Source organism: Tyto alba, unplaced genomic scaffold (genome assembly GCF_018691265.1).
Source record: "Tyto alba isolate M040663 unplaced genomic scaffold, T.alba_DEE_v4.0 Super-Scaffold_28, whole genome shotgun sequence".
NCBI classification, from domain to species: Eukaryota; Metazoa; Chordata; class Aves; order Strigiformes; family Tytonidae; genus Tyto; species Tyto alba.
The window spans coordinates 1,791,225-1,811,576 of record NW_024881302.1 but is presented as its reverse complement, the minus strand read 5'-3'; the positions used below and the strand labels follow the sequence as shown (position 1 = coordinate 1,811,576).

The 20,352-nt window shown below is 49.9% G+C and overlaps 1 protein-coding gene across 2 annotated transcripts in view; it reads right to left on the bottom strand.

The window, feature by feature from the left end:
* PKD1 (polycystin 1, transient receptor potential channel interacting) overlaps positions 1 to 20,352 on the bottom strand; it is a 98,756-nt gene that overhangs the window by 56,574 nt on the left and 21,830 nt on the right. For both annotated transcript variants that reach the window (XM_042798293.1, XM_042798294.1), the window contains exon 2: positions 596 to 667. In XM_042798293.1, coding sequence (XP_042654227.1) covers positions 596 to 667 — 72 coding nt within the window. The remainder of the gene's footprint in view (positions 1 to 595; positions 668 to 20,352) is intronic.

The window sequence follows — 20,352 nt, the reverse complement described above, 5'->3', positions numbered from 1 at the left end:
CTGACAGTCCAATTTTTCTTTAAAAAAACAGTTAATCTTCTCTATGAACCATCAGCAAGTAACAGTGCAAACTGATCGGCAGCTGAACTAGTGAGTTTACTAGTGGTCAAAGCTCTCCTCCTGGCCCACAGAGAGTCTGGGCAGTTTTAGTGAAAGGGGACAGCTCAAGCTGTGGGGAGCAGTGGGACATCGGGCCTTTCCCTAACTAGTGCCGGGCTCCTCAAAGGACCCTCACACTCAGTACTCAATTCCCTCTGAAGATAAGTGGGACCTGGACGTGGCAGCTTTACCATCATTTTCCACGTACTAACAAACATCTCGCGACAAATCTCAACCTCTCGCCTCGATCTCCTCTCTCTATGCAGCAGCCCAGCGGGTCAAATCCTGCCCGACTCTCTGAATGCCAACAAGCGAATCACCGGGCTGTGCAGCTGAACGCCTTGAGGAGAAAGTCCACGGACACATCTGCCTGGGGCTCGACGGACAAGGTCAAGCAAGAACAGGGCTAACTTGTGACACACAAGCAAGGGTTCTGGGTACCAGCTCAAATGTGCACGGTGAGCTGGAGGACTGGTAGGGCGCACTGGGTACTTACAGTTGTGCCAGAGAAGTCAGGCTTTCGAACATCTGGACATCTAAATCACCGATCTTGTTATTGGAAAGATCCCTAGAGAAAGAAGACACGTTTTTCAGCTTTTGTTCAACCTCATTTTGTCATTCCTCCATTACCAGACCTTAGAAGAGCCTTTCTCCAAACGCCACCCAGGCTCTAGAGCAGAAGGTTTTGGTGTGTTAAAGCGGAGCATTGCTCCCAGCCAAGGAAAGCACCTTTCCCAGCTGTGAAGCACTTGCCGCTCAAAGCTTTGTATAATGTGCAGACACAGGTTAGGACTATCCTTATATGCCTATCGTTCTGCAGCATATCCAGAGCAATTACAGACATGACAAATGTATTACTAAATTTGATGTATCCTTTAAAAAAAATATCTCAGTCTAATATATGTTCAAAGAAGGAATTAAGAAATAATTTAGTCTAAAGTAGTAATTAACTTAGAGAAAAAAATATGAGGAACTTCTAAGCCCGTTTCTAGTGCCAAAGAACTCATCACTAGTTACACAATTGATGAGTTCAACTTTTACATTTTAAAGATCTATCTGTCTCACTTTGGAAAAGCTTAAAAGGAAAGAAGTAACAAAGAATATTTTCCATTTATAATCAGGTTAGATTCCTTATAAAAGGAACGCTGTTTTAAGAATTCTCTATTTGCTCCCTGTAACACTAATAGCTTTCAAGTCATCCAAAGCAAAATTGTTTCTGTCCTCCAGTCCAGCTCTCTTTTCACCCTATGTTCTCTTTTTCAATTTTAAAATGTCACTCAGCTAAGAAGTGAAAGTTTCGTGGATCGGTCACCACTTTTTCCCAATAAACTTCACTCTTTGGTTTCAGATGAATCTCCTTTGGCCAAAACCTTCTTTCAGCAGCATCAAAATACTCATTCTGAGCCCATGCAATAGTTATTATCCTTCAAGGATTTCTGGCAGACCTCCGGGGCGGTGGACAGGGCTGGATTCACAGCCGTGCCGTGTCAACATTCTCCTGCCCACCTCCTTTCTCACCTTTTTTCCTACAATCATCTCCCATAATTTCTCCTTGTTGTCTCACCTCTTCTTTTCATCCCCTAATCAATACATTTTTGGTTAGATCTGACGTTTAAACTTAATCTATTTGAATGAAAAGAATTCTGCCAAACTGGCAGGAAAATGACATATCATTCCAGGAAACTCTGGGGATAAGTAACAGGGATGGATGTCTTTTCAAGAGGTTTGAGTTTATTTTCCCTGACTTGCTGTCCGGGAGTTCTTTGCCAGGCTGAGAGTGGATTCAGAATAGTTCACCAGCAACACCAGCAAAGAAGTCCAAGAAATGTGCAAAACAAAAGCTCAACAAATACACTCAAAAAAAGGATGCTACCAAAAATATTTGATCAAGCCAGTGCTCTTTTCTCTCAGGGCAGCTCAGACAACAGTTAAAGAATACAGAGCATCCTTTGCTGAAGTGACACAGACCACATGGGAGTCACATTCTGCACAGGGGACATGAAAGTCACCTCCAAACGCGTTTCCAGCTCCCACTTGCAAGACAAACACACAAGACATCTTGGACTGGAATCCCAGCGGCTCCCAGCCCGGTCAGATCCCTCCTTGCGGAGGCTCCCGCTCCACTTCTTGAGCATTTTCTGTAAATTGTACTTCTCTGCCTCTGCACCTTCTTGCATTACTTGACCAGTTTTGGAAAGGACCAGACCGCAAACCAGCTACCTCACAGGGAGACCAGTACAACTACTTTCTTCTCTTTTGAAATACCTGGAAATAACCCATTTAGTTTTTAGGCAGCACCTCAAGCCCAAGACAGAAGGAAATGGTGTTTCAGCTCTGATGCCTTCTTGCTCCTTGCCCAGACAAGAGAGACCTCCAAAACAAACCATCCTGCTGCTACAAAATCAGGGCTTTGCCGTTTCAAAGAGCCTCTTCAGAAGGGCGGCTTGGCCGCGTGGAGAAGAGAGCGCGCAGGGCTGGGTGAAGCTCTCACCATCACAGATGGCACCACAGGGAAAGCGGGCACCTGAGCCAGGCAGGGCACTGGGACACCCAACCTCAAGCCCAGCTGTCTTCTCTGCAGCTTTCTGCAGCTTTCTCTCCATCTCTCCCATCTTGCTGCTTCCCAGGTAGGAAGGGAAGGACTACAGCAAGGCAGGTCTGCTGGTCTCCATCCCTCTGCCACAGCGCCGGCTACGGAGGGCCTGGCTGGTCCTGAGCCTCCCCCAGCCCTTTACAACCCCCCCCCTTATCATTATTTCCATTTTACCTCAGAGAAAGCTTTTAAACTTCAGATAAGCAAAGGCTAAGACCCCAAATCTGCAATTCCCAGGGTCGGTCAGCTTCATTCCCCCTCAAGAGCAGGACCAGGGATGACTGTGACCTGGTACCAGCTCCAGGAAGATGCTCAGTGGCAGAGCTGCTCCCAACCGGCCTCAGCAAACAGGTAAAGTGTAAATACAGGCAGTAATCCCCCGCTCAGCGCTGGTTTTACACAGCGTGTCGGACTGACACTAGATGTCACTGCCTGCTGAGCGCAGACTCGGGGGAAGGAGCTCCTGGTGAACGGGAGCGATCCAGCGGGGACTCGCGGGGTGCAGGACGGCTGGTGCTGCGGCCATGGCCAGCGGGTTTTGCTCAGGAAGGGCCGGGAGGACCTGTCCCCCATAAACTACAAAGTGTCCACCCTCAACCCTCTCATTGGCTCGAGGGACGGCGGTGCTTTGTACGGCCCCAACGGCTTGTGAGGGCATCAGGCCACTCGATGCGTGTCCCTGTCGCGTCCCTGCGAGCCTTCACCGCGTCACAGTGCAAGGGCTGGAGAGGAGGGCTCCTGCGCCTTTCTCCTCTTCTCCTGCTGGCACAATTTGGCTGCCATTCTGCACACACCATCACCAAGCTGATGCTGCCAGGCATTACCTGCTGAGCTCACCCATCTATCCGGCACCCACCACTGTCATCCAAAGCCAACACTGACCCTCAGCCCAGCAGGCAGAGAAGCTCCACCACGTGGGCTTCGAAGCAGAAAGCTGGGGCTCAGGTCCCAGGAGAGGCTGCTTCAGAGGCTGCCAGATGCTCTGAACCTTTGGTGGTTGTAATTAACCCAAGCCCTGTCTACACCCTGACACTATGTCACTTAACTACAACTCACACGCTTTCCAGGGGATCCCAAGACCTTGGCTCCCACCCTCTGTCTTCCAGAGCTCCCATCCAGCACCCGCAGACGCTGCTGAACTCCATCCAGACCAGGCACCAGATGGCAACCCGCCGGTACCTACAAACTGGAGCCCAATCCCCTTGCTATTTTCTACCCTTGCCTTCATGATCTGATGAGCAACTGGTAGAAAACCTCCCAGCTTTCAACGTCCCCAGACCTCCTTGGTGCAGAGCCTGCAAGGGAAACAGAGCTCCCGTTGACAGGACAGCTTGGAGAAGCAAGGGAAGGTGGTGGATGCCAGCGCCTGGCACTTCCAGCCGCGAGTCAGTGAGCTGGGCTTCCAGCTGCCTGCCTGCCTTCTCCCACTGGTCCCTCTCCAACTTGTATGGAAAATCATATTATGCCTTCCTGGCATGGGAAAGATGGCTGTGAACCAAGCTAGGTTGCAGGAAAAAAAAAAAAAAAAAAAAGAATAATAATAAAAAAAAAAAAGAAATCAGGAAATACTGAGCAATAAAACCCAACGCAAAGGTTGTGGGACAGAGCTCAGCCTCTCAGTGCCACAAACTGCCACGACTGTATTTTCCCAGCCCACTGCCAGGCTGGAGGAAATTCAGAGCAGGTTCAAAGCAGAGCTGAAGCCAGCAGAAAACAAGGCTCTCCATTGAAATGCACTGTGCACGCAGACTGCCGCCCTCTCCATGAGAAGAAAGAAAAACTTAGTTTATTTGCACCATGGGGGGATACTGAGAACACGCTGTGCTGCCTGAAAGAGGACAGCTATGGGCAAGTCTAAACTTCTCAATCCTGCCTCAGTTTCCACACCTCTAAAATGGAGCAGTGCAATGCCAGAGGCTGGGAGGGCTGGCCCACTTCCCTGCAGAACTCTGTGGAATGTGGGGCACCAAAACCCACTGACGACTACGCTATAGAATATGTGGTGTGCAAAAGATGCCTTACAGACAGCTCCCCTTGCAGCTCCCCAAGTGCCCCAGCAAACACTCACACATTTACCTTACATCTCTAGCAAAGGAATATTTCAAGAAACCTTCTCTAGGAGTGGAGCTGGTCGTGTGGGCAAGGTGAAGCTTCAGATGTGGGAACATTTGGGAATGAGGACGTCAACCTGAGCCTTGGGAGCCTTCAGCTCCATCCCAGCTCCTCTATCAACTCCCTGTGTGATGCTGGGTGAGCCAGTGAGCCCCCCCAGAGCTGCCTGTACCGCAGGGATGAGAGCAGCCCGCGGGCGGGGGGCCGGAGAGGTCACAAACACGGCCAGCGAGGTCTCCTGCAGATGGGGCCGGGTAACTTCTGGGGGTAAAAAGCATCGAGCACTGGCGTACCCCCACACAGCTGCTGCTTTCTAGTGACGGCAGCGAGCAGCAGGGCTTGGTGTCACCCCCTTTGTCCCTTCCTGATGCTCAGACAGGCTCCACAGCCCCGCAGCTGCGAGCCCAGGGCAGCCCAGGGTTTTTTTTTTTTTTTTTTCTTTTTCCTCGGCGCTGTGGTGGACAGGCTTTTTTTGGTGCACTGCTGTTTTTTTCTTAATTCCAACAGAACATATAATGTTGAGCAGAGTATAGCACGCCTCCGCCTGCCAAGCCTGATGTCATGCTCTCATTATGTCATTTGTGGGCCCGTTCTGCCTTCATTTCACAAAAAAGGGAGGGAAGGGAAGGGAAGGGGGGGCAGTGCTGGCTTGTGCCTTCCCTAGCCCTTTTGGTGCGTGGAGCCCAGCCAGAACAGTAATGGGAAAAGCATCCACAGACGGCGAGCAGCGTCTGTGTGGAGAGGAGCCTGTGTGCAGGCTGGGGGAGTCACAACAGTTCAGTAGAAAAGAAGCTCCAGGTCTGTAAGCCATGATAAAAGCTAAGATTTCTGTGGGTCAGTGAAGTTCCAGAGGTACTAGGGAAAGACGGCAGCTTGGGTACAGTCCTATTTCCATCCAGAGTCTGCACAGGAGCCTCTACAGTGGTCACTAAGGGGCCTGCAATAGCGCAGGAGGGATAAGGCAGCTGCCAGACGCAGCTTTGCAGACAAGGGAGAAGCTTTTCTATCTCCCAGCCCATCTTCCTAAGCCGGGCTGGTCCGGCAGAACACCCAGGGTGAGAACTTGGAGCATCTGCAACACAGAGACCCTCTTCTTTGGAGAAAAGAACTTTCGCCCTGTGGATCAGCCAGGCTGGGCTCTCCCCACTAGCCTTCCTCAGCCAGCCAGTCTTCCCTGATCCAGGACAGATCCCCTCCGAAATGGAGTTTGCCTGACGTTTGTGTGACCCAAGTAAGGGTCTTGAGGACAGGGCCAGGCTCCCTTATTGCCCAGACACTGTGTTTTAACAGCAGGAGTGGTTGTTGGAATGGCTCTGCCCCTGGGATGCAGGGTCCATCCTGCCCCAGATCCCATCCCCAGCGGTGGTCAGTACCAGGTGTTCAGGGAGATGCATGAGAAATCCTTCCTCAACACACCTCCCAGCTCTTGGCAGCCAGCAAGAAAGGACCTCCAGAGCCAGAGACTGCATTGGACTGTTATATTTAACAGCCAGCAACAGACAGATTTTCCATGATGCTGTCTTCCCCTTCCTAAGCCAGCATGGGCTCCACAACAGCCTATATAACAAGCTCCATAACTCATGTGCTTTAAAAAAGCTTCTTTTGGTTTGCTGAAATCTGCTAGAGGCATCACTTCATTGGATACTGCCTAATTTTCTGCACTGTGAACCCTGAAAAATTGTTCTTATTTATCTTCTCTGCCCAGCTCCTGACACCAGAGCCTTTCCCAGACTGCCGCAGTCCTCTTTCCCAAACTCATCTTCCAGTGGAAACTGGATCTCAGCTCCACACACTTTGCCAAAACATCCACCAAATTCCACCTTCAGGGTATGAAGGTGCTCAGCCCCGGGCAGGTCTCATGGCTAAAGCCTTGCAGCATCCAAGGAGGAGAGGCAATGACCGAAGTGAGCAGCAAACCCAGGCACAGAAAACGCCGCAGGCAGCAGCAGCTGCCCAGCAATGCTCCCAGCAATGCTCCCAGCAATGCCCCCAGCAATGCCCCCAGCAATGCCCAGCATTTCTGACCCCCACCAAAAGTCAGCCTGCACCATTCCACACCTTGCAAGCAGAGAGGACAACTGACAGAGGGACGTGTAAGATGGCTTGTGAGACACAAGGAAGCCCACTGCTTCCAGAGCCCTCCGTCAGCTGGACAGAGCAGCCAACTGCCTGAGAGGTCGCCTGCACAGCCCGAGCGCTGTCTTATGTGTTACCACACCAAACATTTCTCTAATCTCCAGGAATAAAAGGCAGCACGGTGCCCCATGCAGCAGTGCTGGGCTGATACTGCCTGACATACATAATAGACTTTCCAGAAAAGAGGAGGAAAAACCCTATGTGTTTTTGCATGCTCGAGCCAGGAAAATTATAGGGTTTTGCTGATCTGATTCCTTTTTTTCTTTGTCTTTTGGCCTGCACCTCTCCTAGGAAGCACAGTAGAAGTAACGGCGCTTGTGTGCAGAAGGAGGGGAATAGAGATTCTTGCCACAGTGGCTACGGAAATCTGAAAAAACAGAGACATTTCTGTGTGCCGGGCGTGGGGAGCAACACTGTCATCCAGCACTAAGCGCAGGAACATCCCAGCTGGGGGGAACAGTCTCAACAGCTCTCCCGCACGAAGAGCTCTCAGCCTTTCGGCACAGGCAGGAGGGCAACAGCATATGGAGATCTTCATCACCAGCTACTGGTTTCAATCACACTGAAGCAGGGATTTTCCAAGGCAAAGGTATTCCAGCTCTACCACACATCACCTCCGAGAGCTGCGGCCGAAGATGAAGAGGGGCTTTTCGCTGTTGGGTTTCACCCCTTTCTCCCCCAGAGCCACGTAGCAGTGGGTCCCTGCGGACTGATGCAGAGGAGGCTGCATCTCATCCCTGTGCCCAGGGATTCCTCTGCAGATCGGCTTCCAAAGAACAGCAAGGCAGTCAGGGAGCAAACGCACGGGATGGAGGACTGTCCAGGGAAAGGCTCAGCGAGAGACATCGGCAGCGGAGCGAGTCCCGAGCAGAGCGGCACGCTGGGACGGGCAGACGGCAGCGAGCACCCTCGTCTCCCCGAGGCTGTCACAGCACGATGACAATTTATTTGTTCGTTTTGAATTTATGAGTTTCAAATGCTGGCCCAATCTTAGCTCCCTCCAAGGAATTTGCCTCAAAAGACTTTTTCACAAATACTCATCTCAAAACTAAATGTTTTTCTTCCCACCGCAAAATCATAACTGTTGATAACGAAAATCTAAGGCAAAGATACAAGCATTTTTGCAATGTTCTGTACACTTTGTGCTCTCCTGGGAGAACTGCAACGCACTCTCACATATGTCCTTGCAAAGCAGCTGTGCCAGGAGGCAGCTGGGTTCGACACGAAGCAGACCCAGATGGAACTCCCAGCTCTGCTCCAGACTGGCTGCAGGACCACGAGCAGGTCACCCCGCCACCGCGGGCTCCCCCCCTGGGCAACGGGAGGGAACCAACGCTCCTTCCCCACCTCACCGCCGTGCCTCGGCCTGCCGCACGCCGCCCCCGGGGCACCGGCACAACGTGACCCTCAGATTTGTCGGAGTAAATCCTACTCGCCTTGCTGGGTTGGGGCTACAGGCTCTTCCCGACCCCTCTGAGAGGCAGGTGGCTGCCCACAGGGCCGTGTAAACTGCTCCCTTAGCTCTCGGCAGAGAGGGTGAGCTCAGGGCCGAAGCTGGGCAGCGGGTGTGTGTGGCCCTGCCCGTGGCTGAGGAAAAGAGGCTGCTGTGCTTCAAACAGCGGGGGAAAGACTGATCCCTGAGCCCAGCACGAAAGTGAGCTGAGAGCTCAGGACACCCCAGGTGACAGAGCAGTGCCTACTCAGTCGTTGCCATGGCCGGGACATCCCCATCTCAGCCAGGGCATCTCCACCTTGGCTTGGGCATCCCAACCATGGCCAGGGCATCCTCGCCTTGGCCAGGGCATCCCCACCATGGCCAGGGCATCCCCACCATGGCCAGGGCATCCCCACCTTGGCCAGGGCATCTTCACTTCAGCCAGGGCATCCCCAACGTGGCCAGGGCATCCCAACCATGACCAGGGCATCCTCACTTCGGCCAGGGCATCCCCATCTCGGCCAGGACATCCCAACCATGACCAGCGCATCCCCACCTCTGCCAGGGCATCCCAACTCTCCAGGTGGGAGCTGTCTGTAGTGCAGCTGAGACTTAAAGACCGGCTCCTCAGATCCCCGTAGTCAGCAGCTTTCCACAAACTTTCCCAAATATGGTTATAAAGTCGGACGGGGGGACGAAGCCACTCGAACAAAGGGGACGCGTTACCTCATGGAGCGACGTCATGTTCTGGCAGGGGCAGCTCGTAGGCAATGGCATCATGCGCTCCATCCCTCTCCCCCCACGGCCAGGAGGGCTGGGTGGGGGCTTTTTCACACAAGAGGCTCCCAGGAACCAGAGCGCTGCTGTCTGCACAGGGACCCGCAGCACGGCTCATTTTACAAGTTATTCTTAGACTGCAACTGACTTCATCTCCTCGTTCCCAACACCGAAACAATGGAGCCAAAGGCGAATGGGGGGAGTCACTGGGGACCTCCTGTGCCTGGGGAGGTCAGCAAGAGCTTCTGCAAGGCGCCCTGGTGGGATGAGGAGCTGGCTACAGGGATGGCCACCGTTATCAGAAAGGCTTTTCATGCCACGTCCCATCTCCTGAGCCACCCAAGCGACCAGGAGCCGGCATTGAGCGGAGCTGGCACTGGACGTGGTCTTCCCCTCCCTTGCCAAGTGGTGACTTAATGTGGCATAAAATAAGGCTTGAAACATCAAGCATGACCCAGCCCTGCTCTGCCTCTGCAACACCACGCTAGAAGATGAGAACAGGCAAGACCTTCAGCTTGGGAAAGCAGCAGCCCAAATATCTAAATAAAGCTAATGTCCATAATTAGTGCTGCATGTAAACAAGCTGCCTGCAGTTTCATCCAGCTAAATGTCAGCCCTGCAAATATACACTTGTTTCATTGAAAGTTTGAAAAGAAACCAAAGCTGTGATAAAAGCAAGTATCTTCCTAGTGCACATGGCAGAGCTCAAGCAGACCATATTAGATGCCTGCAGACCAAATCCAACCACTTTCCATGTAGATATCCACTTCTTCCCCAAAAAAGCATCTGTGCAAGGAGCCTTTCACAGCTCTTTCAATGTCCAGCTCTGGTCTCTTGAAAATCCAGGGTGTTTCCAAGTCAGCATGTTCAGAGCCCAGTGATATTTTATTTTACCATGAACAGTGAGTCCTCTGTAAACTGTAATTCAGCAATTACACAGCTGAGCTACTAAGTGCTTAATCTTCCTCAAAGAAGGTGAAGAGCTTTCAATACATGTTTAGGTATTAATGATATTAATTCACCATCAGGACAGAGGATGGAGTAGATAATCTTCAGGTCCTGTTTTTTTATTATTCTATTTGCATTTATTTTCATGTGAGGCCTTTGCTTGGACAGCTATCCTCTAGGGATATTATTTCTCTGTGAGAAATAATAAAAAGACAATGCTATTTTTCCTCAGCACCTCAAGTTCTGCAATACATGACAAACAAGAGCCACAGGCAAGGTTCACAGGATAGGGAGGCTCGATAGCAGTGATATGTCACTGAGCTGACACAGGAGCTGGAGCCAAGAGACGCTGACAACTCCAGGAAAGTCTTCTCCAAAGCACACGTCCACTTTGCAAACACTGACACAGCATGAAAAAATATTTGTATAGCCTCTTCCTTGGAAATTTTCTGGGGCATCTGTGTTTTATATCCCAAAAGGAGCAATGGAACAACTTGGGCATCAATGCAGGATGAGAGCCGTGATCAACCGACATAATGCCCTGAGGAATTTGTAAAAAACTTAATGCCACTTCCTAGTTGAACTCAGAGTGCAAGCCAGCAGAGAGAGAGTGAGACTGATAAGGCAGTGTCAGATCAAAAGTAATTTCTTCAAACAGTTGGGAAACACTTCTCTCATTTCTCGCACTGGGAGAACAGACAGTACGTTGTCGGGCGCCGCACGGCACCGGCAGCACACAAACAACAGGAAAACAAAACCTCAGGGCAGCAAAACACGGCCTATACGGGGGGTTCAGGAAGGACCGAGGGTTTAGGAGGAACATCACCTACCAGCCAAAGCCTCCCACGCACGGCAGGTAAAGCCGACATGAAGAGGGAACCTTGGATTCAAACCAGTGTAAGAACAGAGGGGAAAAGCCTTGTGACCCAATGCCACAAGGCAGCTCAGGGACAGTGTCACTGTGCCACCGTGTCCCCTTGTCGGGGCATGGGAGCAGCCTGGGGTGAGCACGGTGCGCTCCCCGCTTTGGACCCTCCGCTGTCAGAGCAGCACAAAGACCAAAGAGAAAGATTTTGAGGCCATTTCATCTTCAGACGCTTGCAAAGTTTCAGCTCCAGCCTGTCCAGATCCTGCCCCAAACCCCCCCGGGCCGTGCCCCCCGTGGGGCACAGGGCACAGAGGCACCCGGGGTGCCCCCAGCCTGGCACCCGCCTCGGTGCCAAAAGGGACCCAACTTTCCACCCACCCCGGTAACGCTGGCCCCATAGCCAGATCTCAACAGTCACTTCCCACGGGTGATAACACTCCCTCAAACGCTTTCCCTTTTGTAGCTGACAGTATAAATTTGTTTGACCTTTAGCTAACAACAATCTCTAACAGACAAGCAAGTTTTCCAAGTTCCTGGGTGGTTGCTTAAGAAAAACATTTTTGTGTGTATTTCAGCCCTGACTGTCAATTGATTTTCATCTCCGATATGTTTTACCAACAACATTTCATTTAAGAGATTCCCCGTTCCGGGCTCTCACCAACACCCTTCAGCCCAAAGCACGGGACGTTAACTAAAATTAGCTGAGACAAGGAAAAGGACAAGTAAAGACCAGGAAAACTCAACCAAGTCCAGGCCTGGTAGTGTGTTGTTAGCGATGGAGAACTTCCAGCAATGTTTTGCAGCACAACCTGTGCTGGAGAGATGCTGTGCCCCTTATTTTCTTCTCCTCCAGAGAGAAAACTCTGGGATTTGGGGCAGTCACATTAGCACTTGATATGTTTAAAAATAGCACAAAGTAAATGGTGCTGCTCTGTGAAAACAATGATGCTGAGCACAACCACAGAGTTCACAGCCCACTGCCTGCGACAGAAAATCCACAAACCAGGGGAGCCTGGAGCAAAAAGAAAAGTGCAGCATGTTCAGGACTCAAGACCTGGCCAAACCACGGCTGCAGCACAATCCGGTTTGTGTTTTCCTTGCAATCCTGGTGTTGTGTCTGCTTTCTGTGGTCTCCTCAGTGAAGGACAGGCTCTCCAGATGTTCTAAAGCCCTGGGACCTACTCAATACATGAGCCAGTTTTGGGGAAGGGGGAAATAGGACACAAAGCTACTAACCCTTCCCCTTTGGCAGTCTGCTTCTTGCTCTAACAAAGAGCAAGAATGACTCACAGATTTTTAACATGATCATTTATCCCGACAAATTGCATACTGCAAGCCATCGGACTCCTCGCAATCAATTCCCACATCAAGTCTTAGCAACCAGTTCACCATCCCTCTACAGAAAGTTCCCATCTTCACGTAAAGCCTCCCAGGGACAGGACAGCCACCACCAGCTTTGGTAAGCCTCTGCAGGCTTACTCAGGCTTATTTCTGGTCTGAATTTGCCTCGCTTGAGTTCCCACATGGAGGATTCACTCCACGTGGCCGCTAAGCTGAGAGTCCTTCTATTATGTTTGCTGGTTTTAACCACAAATATTCCCCAGGCTGCAGTCACCTACCACCTTCTTGCTGGAGCCGCAAACACCAGCTGCCTCACAGGAGACAGTCCTTCAGAGAGGCTTCTGGTTGGATTCTTTAGGGCATCACTGTCTCCATGAAGTGAGGACACCAGGAAATACAACCCCTCTGCTCCACAGTTCCCTGCTGACAGACCCCTGGGGTGCACTAATCATTCTGGTGGCCATATCCTTCACCACACGCTCGACCACCACACCTCCCTGGCTGAGTCCTTGCCTTCCAGGAGCAGGCTCCCATCCGAAACAGCAAGCCTGCCTTCTCTGGTCCCAGAACATACGATCCTACACGCGGCAGCATCGCCGCTCCTTTCTGCGACCGACTCTCCAACCAAAGCAGAACTCCATTTCCTTCTCTGTGCTTTGGCACTCTCCATCCAGCATCGCTGACGGGTTTTGTTTTCCTCCGCTCTGTTGACAAATACACTACGGAGCAGTCAGTCTTTGAGACTTCACTGCAACACAGATTCCAGTTTATTCTGACATTTTGAAGCCAATATTTAATCCCTTTCGTATATATAGTGATTTTTTTCATTCCGATTTCTAGCAAATACATGTGACATTGAGTCAAATACCTTACAGAAGTCATATGTGTATTACATCAACATCATCATCTTCATCTAGTCCATCTGCAAACTTACTTAAAAGGCAGAGGCTCATGAAATCTATTTTCCATAAGTGAATTTTCCGTGTTGATTGCCACTAATTACACTACCTCTTTTAACTTCTAGCTAATGTCCATGCTATGCACTGTACTGTTTCTCCCTGGGCTAGAAAATCAGGACACCAGGCTAATAAATGTTTGTACCATCCCCTTTACCTTCTGTTAACACTGGCATCATATTCATTTTGATCCAGTTCTTGGAAATTTCCCTAGTGCCCCAAAACTCACTAAAAGTGAACATTAATAGCCCGTAGGGCTCTTCAGCCAGATCTTTTAAAATTCTTGGATGCAAAATATCTGAACTTGCTAGTTTAAGAAGGTCTAACATTAATAGCAGCTGTTTAACATCCTCTTCAGTTACTGCTGGAGTGGAAAGTGTTTCATCATTCTCATATGATACAAATACATCATCTGGCTATTTTCCAAATAGAAAACAGAAATATTTACTGAACAGTCCTGCCTTTTCTGTATTTTCATTGATAATTTGACCATGTCCATCTATTAACAGATCCGTATAATTTAATTTCTTTAATTCCCAGTATACTTGAAAAACCCTTTATTCTTCTCAACTTTGCTGGCCACAGACTTTTCCTTGCATGCTTTTGCTTATTGGTGTTTGATGGACTTGAGCTCTCAGTCCATACTCATCACTACCATCATTTCTCTTTCCCAGTACTGTATCTTGATATTTATTTTCCATAACTGCCTTCCTTTCTCCTCCAGACTCCACTTAGTTTTTATGCAAGGTATAAGGTAATCCTGTAAACTGATTAATACAGAGGTCCCCGTGTGCACAACAGACAACCCCTTTACAGGGTCCATCCTTAAGAACCTGCCACCCCTAACAGCTTTGTTCTCCCATCCTATACAGTAAAGGTGATACTGAAAGAGAAAACTACACAAGTGAAAAAATTGAGTGATCTCCCAGATTCTCCTACAAAAATAGGACCAGCCCCATAAAACGCTCCTCAGGGATGGTTACAGGCTTAATCTGAAGTCCCAGTTGCTGGGGTTCCCATCCACCGGTGGCTGTTCCATAAAATTCGTATTTCAGCATTCTCCTCACTCCATGCAAACTTTTTTTGTTCAATTAAATCCCATCTCTCCATTTTCTCTAACTCTGGCGCATCTCCAGCAACGCTTCTTTGTCCTTGGCACGCACACCCTTGGATACCTGCAGGATGCTATTTTGTACCCAGTAAGCCAAAATTTTCATCGTTCTTCCAATCCGTCTCCAGAAAACAGTCATATGTGGCACTGTGTAAAAGCTGACTGCAATACCACCACGCACAGCTCACGCGGGCTGGGGCGTGGGACCTCTCTGTGACCAGCACATGTGTCCCTGCAGCCCAGCAGCAACCCAGACCAAAGCCTTCTCCAGCTCCAGCAGAGACCTCGGGCTTTTTACATCAACAGGGCTTTGAGCAACATGCCCAGCCCGGGTACAGCTCCACAGGGCTCCATGTGTGTGTGTGTGTGTGTGTGTGTGTGTGTGTGTGTGTGTTTGTTTGTGATTTTGTGAATAGGGCTGCTTAGCACGTTGAGTCCTCCCCGTGGGGATGATGTGTTAGAGCGGATTGGCTCGCTATTCCCTGAAGGAAACATCTGCACATTCCAGACACATTTTGTAACGGGAGTGAAACCCATCCTTGAAGTGAAATTTTACAGCCTCCACAGCGCAAAATAACGATCGCTGGCAAGGACCAGTGGAAAAGTAATGTTTAAAATATTATTACAGGGAAGCGGCTGCCAGAGCCTCAAATTAATCATTCGAACGTGTCTCTGGAGCGGAGCAGTGCGTTATGTAACGCTCGCCCAGCTCCAGCCCGGAGCGCGGCTCCTCTCCGGCCCGGCCCGGTGCCCCGCTCCCCGCACCAAGAGAGATCCAAGCACCCAGCACCCGCTGCCCTGCCACGCTGCCGCTGGCCGTGGGGACGAGCATTCCCTTCTACGAGGCCTCCTCCAAGAGGTTTCAGCCAGGCCTGGGGTCCATGTTTCTTCCAGGTGCCAAATTTCTTCTCGTATTAAAGAAAACCCCAAAAGAGACAAGGACAAAGGGTGTTTCTCAAGTCACCTATGAAAAGCAGCGTTTGCCACAGCCTTCTACAACAAAATGAGCACCAGAGGAGCTGGGGGGAGCTTGGCTGCTTCCCACCCTGGCCTGCAGAGGAGGGGAAGCTACAGTTCTGCTGGTTAAACCCTTTGGATGCTGGTCTTCAGCCAACCTGGTCTGCTCCTGATGGCCACAGGGCAGGTGACAGAACAGGGACATTATCTGCGCGGCGTCCTTCCCCTCGCCCCACACTGTGCAGTGATCTCTAACTCGCAGGATCCAAATATGATAAAAATGCAACTGATGTTCAAAAAAAAAAAAAAAAAAACAAACCAAAAAAAACCCAAACCAAACCAAAAAAAAAACAAGCCTCTAAAGGAAAGCACGAACACAAACAGCAGTGGATGCAGACACATCTACGGGGGAGGAAGAAACAAAACGTTTGGCAGCCTGCACCAGCAGCAGGAAGAGAAGTGAAATGAGTACGTAAAGAGAAACAAGTCCTGCACTACAGCGACCAGAGAAAAGCCTGCAGGCCCTCAGGAAGGGATATTCTCTCAGCAGTAACAAGGGCAAAGCTCTGTTATTTGTCAGGCTGAAGATACCACGACTGTAGCCAGAAACTTCGCTGATGAGGACTTCTCCATCTCTCCTAGACTATAGTTGTGTCGGGGGATCCAGCCCATCCAGGGCTCAGCCCAGCCTGTGCTAAATTTCACTGCCATCCCCCAGGTACACAGCATGAACACGGGGGTGGCGTCACCGCAGCGGGGTTTGTTGGGAACTGTGAAGGCAGAAGAGACATGGGAATGGACGACTTGCTTCAGGGAACGCTGACGGGAAAATGAGAGGTGAGGAGAGATGTGTGAGAGCAGGAAAGTCAGACCAGCGTGAGTCGTGGGGCCAGCACTGGGACAATTCCAGGTGGGCCAGAGAAGGACCCAGATGCTACTGGGCTGCTGTGACCCGTGTGCTGGTGGGGGTCCCACCAGATGCTGAGCTCAGCGGAAGAGTTGTGGGTCTGCAGGTGATGGCTCCTGAAACCCTCATCTCCTCCCTCTGTTTCAGGCTGGGCGTGCAACATCACAGCCAAAGTCTTAGGTTTGCAGCATCTCTTCTACTTGTGAGTGTTGCTGAAGTATCCACCAACAAACATCATCTATGCTAGTTCCTAAAACACACCTCCTTTCCTTTCCTGGCTCACTTCCACACTCCCTGGATCCCCGGGTGTTACACCACTCTGAGTTTGAAATTAGATAGATAGACAGACATACAGATATATACATACACAGACACTCATACAGACAAACAGATATTTTGCCCCCAAATGGACTTTCTCCTTCAAATACATTTTATCAAACACTGAAACAATTCGGGACTGTGGTTTTAAATGCCTAAATATGTGTTTCATTAAAGGATCCAGGCAGCAGTTCTGCAGGAGTTGCTGTGTCTATCAGCTAAATAATACACTTTCAGAGAAACTGCCTACATATGTAGTCAACATTCTGGTCTGCTGGGCAGTAACAGATTTAGAATCAACCCTAGAGGTTTCCTCTGTTTACGGGGGGGAAAAAGCAAACCTGATGAATTAAGTGGCCTAAACCAAATGGAAGTGCTCTGCTGGCAGGTGGGCCTGTGCCTCGGGTGGTCTCCATGCATCACAGTTCCTTCTGAAGCTTGAGATAACAGTATTTCCACAATTCCCAGGGAGAAAGCGCTTCCAATCTACTGTTTCGTCGTAAACATCTCTAGCACAAGGGCACCATAATTCAAAGCCAGGCCCATGAATCTCTACTGGAACAGAAACGCTCAAGGAATTCATTAAACAGCAGCTTCGGTTGACGTTATGTGCCATAAATCACAGGGCATGGTAAAAACACAGAGCCAGTCTGCTCTGCAACTGGACAGACAGACAGACAGACAGAGAAAAGGGAAAAGGTTTACAAGATGCCAAAGGACAGGCCTTTCCTTAATCCCCATGTTCCGATGCTGATACTGATACAGGCTCCCCCGTATTTTTTCAAACGTGGTTGTTTGGGTTGGAGGGCTCTGCTCTGAATGTTTCTGGAATATGTTCACTACAGATCCTTAAACATCTTCCTTCTGAAAACAAAAAACAATTAGAACCCAATATTAGGCCTGCTGGTTCCATACAAAACGCGTTTGCATGTTTCTGGCATTAATAATCTGTGTGGTTGGGTTGCTTCCTTTTAGCAATAGAAAGTCTTCTGTGATGCAGTCAGAATATTTCTGCTCCAAAAAATGCTGATGTTCAGAGGCCCTAAAGTAGGTACAAAGGGAAATTAGGAGCTTGTGTGGGCTTCAGCAGGGCCTCAAGCTCTGCAGCAGAGCTGCCTTCTCTAGAAGACCTTGTGAACAGGCGTGGGAAAGAGTAAGCCATTTGTCCTCTGCATGAGATCTCCAGAACATCTCTTTGCTGTTGCAGGAAAGGAGCTGACAGTTCCTTCTGCTCCTCTTGCAAGAGGGGACGCAAGCACTGCAAGCTGCACGCATAGGATGGAAACCACACAGCGCTGCTCTTCTCCCTATCCTCCATCACCCAAGTGATCCTGGTTTAGGTACTAGCACAGAGGCTTCAGCAGAGACAGCTGACCACACACTCCACAGGAATTGTCCATTCCCTTTTGGGGATTTCCAGGAAAAGCATGAAGATGGAAAACTCCTTTGGCTTGAGGCTCCTCCAGCAGCCAGGCCAGACCCACCACCCAGAAGCCAGAAGAGGAGGTTTGCCCTGGTCACTGGCCACACTTTGTGCTTCTTCAGCAGGCTGCCAGGCTCGGTGGCTGCAGATACCACTGCCGGCGTGGTGGAGGTCCTCATCAAGTCAGATCGTGTGCCAGGCCCAGGTGCACACGATGTACATTTCTGGCTCTTTTCTGGACCACTGTGCACAGGAGTCTGCTCAGTGTCCTCCTCTGAACCCATCCTGGGTTCAGCACTCTTTGCATCACCTACCACCAGCTAAACTCTGGGTTTCTTTTAGTCATACCTTCCTCATCAGAAGAGATGGGCCTTTCCCTGCTCAACCCATCAAAACAGCCAACAAATGTTCCTGCTGGGGAGGGCAAGGTACAAAACCACAACAACGGGGAATTTTAGGACAAAAGTTGTCAAGCAGCAATAGGACAAATTCAGCCCAGAAGCCAACAGATGTACCCCAGGGATCCACTCGTTTCCACATGTTGTACATTAACAGATGCCAACAACTCTTCAACATGTAAAGGGTACAGATGGCAAAATGGACACATCAGCAGTGATACAGCTGGAACAATACAGGCCTGATGCTGCAGAAAGGGGGGGTTTGGACCTCATGGGTTAAACAGGATTTGCACATCTAACTCTCTACCCGCTGCTTGGAAAATTTAAACTCCAGATAGGAGAGAGCCAAAACTTGAACATGATCTGCCTGGGACGAATAACTGTCCACACTTCTGCCAAATATTAATGGCTGATAAATCCACTATGCAACATATCTGGAGGTACGGGGTGGAGACCAAAGGACAGATCCCTGGAAAGAGGTCTGGAAGAATGCTTCGGTCAAGTCATCAGATAATCCTGGAAAGATGCAGGTGACCTCGAGATAACCTGCTTTCACACCATTCCCCTCAGCTCAACTCTCCCCCTTGACACGGACTGACCTCCACCTGTCCAGAGCAACGAAAACAATTTACCTCTGGCCTCTGGCTCAGTCAAAGACCCTCCTGGGCTTGCCTGTGCTGGCTGTAACACAGCTTCTGTGCTGCTTTACCGCAGCCCACAAGACCTTCAGTAACTGCGGACTCTTCTGACTACCTGCTGCCTAGAAGGACGCGTGCTGCAGCCCGAGGGGACAAGCTGGGGCTGCGTTCAAAGCCACTGCCGGCTGAGAAAGCCAAGGCACGTGCTTCTTATGGAGAACTTCCACGCTTCCCTGGGGAAAGACACAGAAGGCTCTGATCCTTCACAACTTCCGCAGCTTGGTGCCAGGCATCAGTCCCTGCCCTGGCACATATATTATCCATCCATACATACGTCACACATGCTCTCAGGGCAAGAACACGTTATCTCTAGAGCATCTGTTTCAACTCAGACTGGGGAAAAATAGGAGGAAATGGGAGCAGCCATGCCACGGCCTACAGGGAAGGGGCTCAGAGGTCCCAGTCTGCTTCCTGGCAGAAGCACAGCGGGCACAGAGCTGGTGTGACAGGCTGGCTGCACCCACATCCCCTCCTCATCCCCTCCTCACACGGAGCTGCCCGTTGCTGCAGACTCCTTTCTCTGATCGGCTTTGGAAAAGGGATGTCTCTCCCTCAAATTAAACACATAATGGAGACATGGTGTGATTTTGTGGTGAGGGAATCACAGAGAGGAGAATTTCATTCATTTCAGACTACAGGTCGTGTCAGTGATCTGTTAAAGGGATGATTGGTATGGTGTCTGTTCCTTTCTCCCACAGGACCAACACCTATAACCCTTTTTTTAAAACACCATCAAGTGGAATAAACTGTCTAGGGAAAAAAAAAAAAAGGCCTTGCAACTCTGCTAATCTTCCTAATAATTTAATACCTGCAAATACTACTGGGAGGTATTCCTTTCCTGATCCCATTAAAAGCTGTCGTATTAAATGTCTCATCACACTTCAGCATCCTACTGTGGATTTTTTTATTTTAAACAAAGCCAATTTCTCTGGAGATTGAGTAGGGGTTTTTTTGCTCCCATAGCACCCCCAATTTTAAAAGATCTTCTAAATGCCTGCCTGGGGGATTCCAATAAGTCCTGGCACAGATCCTCCAAATAGTAGCAAAGCTAAACAGGGTATGGCTGTTATTGTAGCGATCACTCACTGCCAGCACAAATACACAGACTGGACCATTCAACCTTTTACAGCGGGAAAGTCACGGACAGTTGGTGATTCACAATCAGCATATTTTGTGCTACTACAGCCACACTTTTTGTTTAATTATTCTTTCTTTCTGGTAAGCACCCCTTCCCTGCAGTTTTTATGATGCTTTTTTTACCCCCCAATTTCTTAA